This window comes from Galeopterus variegatus, unplaced genomic scaffold (genome assembly GCF_000696425.1).
Source record: "Galeopterus variegatus unplaced genomic scaffold, G_variegatus-3.0.2 Scaffold11637, whole genome shotgun sequence".
Lineage (NCBI taxonomy): Eukaryota > Metazoa > Chordata > Mammalia > Dermoptera > Cynocephalidae > Galeopterus > Galeopterus variegatus.
The window spans coordinates 21,094-29,184 of NW_007737748.1; the positions used below are offsets into that span (position 1 = coordinate 21,094).

An 8,091-nucleotide genomic window follows, 5' to 3' on the forward strand; every position below is an offset into this window, starting at 1 on the left:
ACAAAGAGCCTGTGAGTTGGGTATCTCGTCTGTGCATTTTCCTGGAGTACATTTATATGTAGTCTATTAGTATTACCTCATCCTACTGCTGCTTTTCAGCAATATTTTAGGTCATGTGTCTGTTTTGTGGGTTTGTTTCATTGAAACCTGGTAATGTGCTCTGTAAATCCAATTAACTGCCAGGTGCAAACATGCACAAACAGTGCAGATGAGGTACTTGAGAGTATGGGACCTGCTCAGCCACTCCACCTACAGTGTCCCTGTCTCTCTGCAGGGGACCCCACACCATATGCAGCCCCTTACTGCCCCTCATGCAGGAGCATAAGGTCTCAGGGTCAATCTATACACTGAATATTAGCAAAGCTAACTTTTTAATTTTCTTAGGTAAAATAGAAATTTGAATGTTACCTTCCCATACCCCAGCAGGTCAATTTGGAGCCCCTGGACCTATGCTATGTGAGGGGTGATGTCACTCTGTGGTCTTNAGCCATCTGGAGAGAAGAAGCGATCTGGCCACAGCGACAGCAATGGCTTCGCCGGCCACATCAACCTCCCAGACCTGGTGCAGCAGAGCCACTCCCCAGCTGGGACCCCGACCGAGGGCCTGGGGCGTGTCTCCACCCATTCCCAGGAGATGGACTCTGGGACTGAAGTAGGTGCTGGGCAACAGCTGCGACAGTTCTGTTCTTCTCCATGCGGTCTGAAAACCCTGCTCTCGTCAAGAACGAGGCTTTGTCAAGCTCCCTGAAATGTGTTTGGTTGGTTTCTATTATATAGCTGCTTATGCAGATACTCAAATAGAGAAATCATACAAACACAGCAATGAAAAGTTCACAGATGTCTTCTGGACCAATACCTTTTCTTACAAATGAGCATACTGAGGCTCAGAGAGGTTAAGTGACTGCCCAAGGCACACAGCTGGTTTGTGACAGAGCTAAAACCAGAACTGGGACCTCCTGTCTCCCAGGCCAGTGATAGAAACTTCAGGCTATAGAGATTTCAAGGGTAATGGTCGAGGTTTATATTTACATTAATTTAATCAAACTAAGTTTGACTTAAGGTTGAAATGATTTGTTTATGAAATATAGAAATTAATAAATAGATAAGTTCTTAAAGTGTACTCAAATTGTGTTAGAATGGAGAAGTGAGATATTTCTTTCCTGTATAGAAACAGTCCCAGGAGAAAAAGCTTGAATGAACACAATCCATTAGGCGATTGGAAGAGTTCACAGTATGTGGTCATGTTTGGAACCACACATAAGGCCCTACACGTGTTTACAAAGCATATGCACTATTGTTTTTGACATTGTGCACACATCATAAATTATGATGCATCATTTGGATTCTAAAGTTATACAGCAGATATGCTTTGTATACCCCAAAGAAAAGAACACAGAGGCCCACTGGAAAGTGCAGCATCCTGTCGTAGCTTCATGCTATATAGGCAGACATTTTCTGTGTGAACACCTCTGTCAGCACCAAGGAGGACCCTACAAGACGNTGACATTGTGCACACATCATAAATTATGATGCATCATTTGGATTCTAAAGTTATACAGCAGGTATGCTTTGTATACCCCAAAGAAAAGAACACAGAGGCCCACTGGAAAGTGCAGCATCCTGTCGTAGCTTCATGCTGTATAGGCAGACATTTTCTGTGTGAACACCTCTGTCAGCACCAAGGAGGACCCTACAAGACGGAACCCTGGTTCAAATCCTGCTCTAAGTGGGAATCTTAGTACCCACCCCACCTCCTTCACAGACTTCTTCCAGAGATCAAAGGAGAAAATGTATGTGAAAGTGCTCTGGGAGAGGGAATCCTAGCTTGAGCAGGATAAAATGGTTTTGATTTCATAGGGTAGAGGGAAAATCTTGAATTAAATCGGATTGGATCTTTGTGGTTTTCTCCTTATATGTTTAGGTCTTAGGATATTGGTTTTATTTTAAAATAAGAACCTAAAAATAAAACTAAAAATCTTTAGTTAAAAACANTATTGGTTTTATTTTAAAATAAGAACCTAAAAATAAAACTAAAAATCTTTAGTTAAAAACACTTAACCAAAGACAAGGTGCTTATTATGTTGAATACAGGTGTGTTTCTGATGGTTGAAGGATGAGTATAATAGAGGAATGGAGATGACACAAAATGGGGAGATGGTTATTGCAGCTCTTTTGGCAAAAATCGAGTATAGAATATTGTGATATGAAGCCCAGATATTATTGAATTACTGTTCCCTAGTCTATCTAGTTCTGACTTTTTTTTTTTTTTTGACGATTGGTTAGAATGGGAATCCAAGCCTTTGACCTTAGCATTATTAGCACCGTGCTCTATCCAAGTGCTGACTTCATGTCTTCATGGTACTACCCAAAGCCTTGAGATTTATTTTTTAAGTAAGACTTCAAGGTGCATTGCCCTCAAACCTAACATCTTCATGCAATCCCCAGATAAGGCATCCTTTTTAAGTATCCCATAGAAACGTATCCTTTTAAGGAAACTATCAAGGGAAGGAAAAATCTTCAATTTCTGGATGAAATCATCCCTGAATTAAAGATTTTAAACTTCTGAAGCCAACATTAATCCACCTGCATCACCAGGCCAGAGTGAAAGGGCCTGCCCAACCACCACCAAGAGGAAGCTTCTTGGGTTGACTGTGTTCAGGATGAAGTGCTGCTGCGTAGACATGCTTGCTTAGTTTATTGCCACTTGTGTCAGCTTTTCATAGTGGTCATTTGGTCCATATGAGATTGCTTTTACTTCAAGGGAGAGGTAAGCTCTGTCACCACACAGTGATCTCACAGATCTTATGGTGCCACATATAGTCCAAAATGTAATTTTCTCACCGCAGCTCTTGCAGTCATGTAATTGATGAAACCGCATACACATGCAGTGGCTAGTGAAGAACCACTACCAGGAGCAGCTGGAGAGAGGTGCGCACGTAGACTAGGGGGCTGGGGTATGAACAGCCGAATAGACCGAAGAGTCCGTAATCATCGTACAGCCCAGGCAAAGTATTGTTAGTGTTGTTCGTTCCTGCCGTATTTACTGATCTGCTCTTCTTAATCTTCTTGCTTGTTGGTCAGTATGGCATGGGGAGCAGCACCAAAGCTTCCTTCACCCCCTTTGTGGATCCCAGAGTATACCAGACATCTCCCACTGATGAAGACGAAGAGGACGAGGAATCCTCAGCCGCAGGTGAGCTAGCAGCCCCCAGTGTTATAGAAACAGCTTTGTTTTCCTTTCTGGAATGGCCTGATAAAGAAATTAATCATCAATTCAATAGTTAAGCCATTTATGCTTAGGCCCTGTTTTAAAAAGGAGATTTTCTGGGACCGACCCTGTGGCTCACTCGGGAGAGTGCAGCGCTGGTAGCGCCGAGGCCGTGGATTCGGACCCTACATAGGGATGGCCGGTGCGCTCACTGGCTGAGCATGGTGCAGACCACACTGTACCGAGGGTTGCAATCCCCTTACCGGTCAAAAAAAAAAAAGGAAACTATTATTTTGGTAAAATTCCTAAAACAAATGTCATACTTTCCATTTTTTTTTTTTTTTCATCTCTTCTATTTTGCTTCTGGTGGGAATCCAGAGGTGTCCAGGGACTCTAGGAAAAGCTGTTCCTCAGCGACCTCTGAACTTACTACATAGCTCCCCCAATCAATTTCTGGGTGCAATGCTGTGCACACAGTAGGTGCTTAATAAGCACATGTTGAGTTGTGTTCAGTTGTGTGCCTCCCACCACAAAGGTCTGGCTAATTTAGAGCAGAGTCTCACTTTCTAGACTTCTGCAACTCACTAATCATCAAAGTCAGCTTAGGCCAGTTTTTTAATTGATAATGCAAAATTTCAAAAAAGTAAATTTTTCTTGCATATGTTACGGGGGTGGAGATGGTGTATTTAATTTTGTGAGATTAATATCAATTTTCTAAATCATCCACGTAATGTCTATAAGCCTGTTTTGCTAATGGATAAAATACTGCTTCTATGAATGACATACTTTATTCTACTAAAAAGAGGGTATAGGAAGTATAGTTTCAGAGTTTCTCTGTTTTTGCTATAGTGCATACTGAAAAGGAGAAATTAAAGTGTTTCAAAGCCCCTTTTCCATATCTGCATTGGTTATCTTTTAAGATGCCACTGACTTCTCTGATTCTTCTTCTCAAAGCTCTGTTTACTAGCGAACTTCTTAGGCAAGAACAGGCCAAACTCAATGAAGCAAGAAAGATTTCAGTGGTAAACGTAAACCCAACCAACATTCGGCCTCATAGCGACACACCAGAAATCAGAAAATACAAGAAACGATTCAACTCGGAAATACTTTGTGCAGCTCTGTGGGGTACGTTGGTGCTTTTTTTTTTTTTTTTACCACTCATTAATGAATTGACCGTCGAACAGTAAAGGTCTGTGGATCTTACCATTAGGAGAACACTGATTGAATCATGGGTTTTAGAGACTTAACTTGAGACTATCTTGACTTCAGCAGAGACCAAAACAATTTTATATGTAAAAAGAATGAATACCCTGACACCCAGGACGACAAGATCAGGTTCAGAGTGACCTCGTCACATACAGTGATGTGCTAAAGCCAATGACAGAACTAGCTACCACTTACCACACACCCACTGTGTGTCCAGCGCTGTGTGTACACCCCACGTTCATTCTGTGTAATCCATACGACCTCCTTCAAGAGAAATAATGGCATTACCTTTATTCATTTCACAGCTGAAAAACAAGCCAGTGTCTTTTAATGAATTGCTCAAGGCCCTACACTAGCAGTAGCGAGGTGACACTTGAAAAGAACAACAAACGAGGAGCCTTCCCCTTGAGTTCAAAACATCATCAACCTGCAGTTCTTAGTTTAAAAACCTGCAGGTTTTAACTGACCTCAAATTCAGTACAAATGTGATTAGATTCTACCAAAGTCCAGGTCTGTACATAAATGTTATGTACCGATCAAGGAAGGATGTGGCCCATCTATACCCATCTAAAGTACTAGGCCTGGATTGGGACACCATGATTTTAAAAGGGAAAAGCATCTGAGATGTTAGTGGAAAGAGTGTGAAGCCTGAAAACCATTTCATGAAAGGTGTGAGGGAGGCTGCGTCTTTTGGAAAAGAGACAGAAGAGAACAAGTTAACCACGTTTAATATTGAGAGGGTTGGTATGTGGACAGCAGAGCAGACATCCGTGTGGCTCCGAAGATAGAAGTACAACAATTTAGAGACGTTAGAGAGCTACGTGCTCATGAATATAATCCACTGCATAGTGAACCTCTCAGTGTGTGTGTGTGTGTGTGTGTGTGTGTGTGTGTGTGTGTGTGTGTGTGTGTGTGTGTGTGTGTGTTGGGGGGCAGGGGGATGGATGATTAGTTTTTCTAGGGATGAAATTTTAGGAGTATAGCTATCCAAACAAGACCATTATCTGCCAGAGCTTTCGAAATAGGGATTAAGGGGGATAGATGATTAGTTTTTCTAGGGATGAATTTTTAGGAGTATAGCTATCCAAACAAGACCATTATCTGCCAGAGCTTTCGAAATAGGGATTATTGCATGGGATTTAGATACCTGAGGAGTCCCTTAAAGTCAGTATTTCTGTGACTGTCAGGCTACGAACACCTTCTCTTGAACTGGTCTATCATTTTCCTAACAGAGAGCAGAACCTAGAGGGTATGGGGCATGAGACAGCTAAATTTTGGTATGAGAAGGAGGAAAGGCTTTTCTTCCAATGGGGTGGTGAAATGAAACTATTGTACCTTGAAGGTGGGTAGGCTAGAAATCACTGCATGAATAGGGGTGGGGCTGAGCCTTGGGGAAGAGAGGTGGTGGTTACGGGAAGGGAATAAGGGCAAACCGTGCCAGCCGGACACCTGTGCCTGCAGCTTCTCCTGGTGGGGACGCTCTACACTAGGTAGTAAATGGCTGGATGTGATGAAGGCTGCTCCCACTTTATCAAAGAAAACTAATTTCATTACCAGGAGGACGTGATTTAATTACTTTGTCAGAACTTCTACACTCCCTACTGCAGTACCTATTGCCCATTAGTTTATATTTACAAGGCATGGTTACTTAGGTTTTACAGGGACCCCAGATACAGGTTAAAGCCCATAAAAAGTCATTCTTGGGGTGCTGCTTAAATTTGCAGGTGTAAACCTTCTGGTGGGAACTGAAAATGGCCTGATGCTTTTGGACCGAAGTGGGCAAGGCAAAGTCTATAATCTGATCAACCGGAGGCGATTTCAGCAGATGGATGTGCTAGAGGGACTGAATGTCCTTGTGACCATATCAGGTATGTTAGTAAGATGACTGAGTTCCCCAGGTCTGCACTGGTGGGAAAGGTGACCACCTCATTTCTGAACAAACAGTAAGCTTTGCCCCTCCCAGCCAACAAGCAACACAATAAATTATGACAGTGTAGCCAGAGAGAGACCACCCACGTTTTGTAACACTGGAGATTCTGACCTCCAAAGGGAAGTCTGCCACCTCTGCATTAAATCTGAATTAGGCAGGGACCTGCCACAAAGGATATGTATTTATAGGCCTTTACCTCTGTCAGAACTCAGCAAGGATCTTTTTAAGGTGTCTGCACTCCAGTTATTATCATCTACTCTCAGATGGAGAATGTCACAATGTAGGCTTCTGGGAGGGAAACTTGGTAAGCATAAATTTCTCCAAGTCTCTTCTAACATTATATTATACTCCACTGATGTTTTGGCAAGTGCAGCTGTCCCACTGGGTGACCAAGTCTGCAAAGGGATTTGAGTGTGGGAATCATTACTGCTATACGCTGCATCTTTCTGATTTCTAAAAACAGCTTTTAAACAAACAAACAGACAAAAAAGGTGGAGACAAAAATGAAGGTTGTATTACCAGTGAGTTAAAAATGCAACCTGAAAGGTTTGTTCTTTCTGATGGTGTTTGAAGGAGTTTAACAAATAGCACCTCTCTCTTCACCTCCTATTCCATCCAGTAAGGAACCAACTGTACAACAGCACTTTAGAATCATGGGGGGGAGATGAGAAAATCCAGGCTGCACCCCGACCAGGGTCAGAACCCCGGGGGGTCGGGTGGGGCTTAGACATCAACAGCTCTCATAGCTCCTGAGGCCTTTCCATCGTGCAGCCCAGTTTGACAGCACAGCTCTGTACTCAGCCAGTGTTTTGCAGAGACAACACTGGGTTGAACCTTATAGAAAGTTCAACTCTTCAGCCGCACTTCTATTTTAAGAAAATGTCTTCAGTTGGCACTACAGTTCTCTCTTTCATTTACCTTTCCACTAAATGCTCAGAGTTTCATCTCTTTTTATCCTCTCTAAATGAGGGTTAGCCAAGTAAATTGTTCATGTATTATCATTTAATTGTGTCGTCCTTTGTTCTGGTTAATTGCTTTCTTGGTCTCTACAATACCAAATCAAAAATGAAGCCTTACATCTGTCAGTCACCTACCAGAAATGGAAATGCTACCAGAAAATTCACATTTAGGCTTTGTTATGTTAGTGACACATACGCATTCTTAGGAGTGTAACAATTTCCTCTTATCATGAGGCACAGATGGGAAAAGGAGAAAATGAAAACGGGGGCAAAAGACTTTTGAACCACCCTCAGATCTGCACTGGCAGAGAAAGGAGGAAGCGCGGGCTCTCCTGCCCATCCTTGCTGTTGCAATCAACACAAAAACAAATTCCAACTGCACCATGGTTCCCTTAGTTTAAGTTATGAATGCACCCTCCTGTCAAGTCCAGTGTGCAATGCTTTAATGAATTCTTTTCATCTGGTGTATATCCATCGGTGAAATATAAAACATCTTTAAAGCCTAAGATAAATCAAATGGAAATAAGTGTCCAAAAAATATAACCCACAGGGCTAACTTTCTCATTTTTTGAGTCACCCCCATGAACACTTTCTTATTCTTATCAGATAATCTAATGGAGTGTGTTAAATTTTGCTCCTTGGGTATACTTCAGTATTGTCTAGATGTTTTCTTATCATCCTATGAATTCTTTACTCCAGCATCACTTTACCAAAAAGAACTCTGAAGTGTTCTTTTCAAATCCACACATCTTTTTTCCTTTTTTTTTTTTTTTTTTTTTTTTTCCTTT

General features: G+C 42.0%; 1 protein-coding gene across 1 annotated transcript in view; it reads left to right on the forward strand.

Annotated features, from left to right (window-relative positions):
- The window catches only part of LOC103610708 (TRAF2 and NCK-interacting protein kinase), a gene marked incomplete at its 5' end in the record, with an annotated part of 44,044 nt that overhangs the window by 17,550 nt on the left and 18,403 nt on the right, over positions 1-8,091 (forward strand). The window contains 4 exons of the mRNA XM_008594816.1: positions 488-652; positions 3,082-3,193; positions 4,163-4,333; positions 6,139-6,282. Of these exons, the coding sequence (XP_008593038.1) occupies positions 488-652; positions 3,082-3,193; positions 4,163-4,333; positions 6,139-6,282 (592 nt within the window). The remainder of the gene's footprint in view (positions 1-487; positions 653-3,081; positions 3,194-4,162; positions 4,334-6,138; positions 6,283-8,091) is intronic.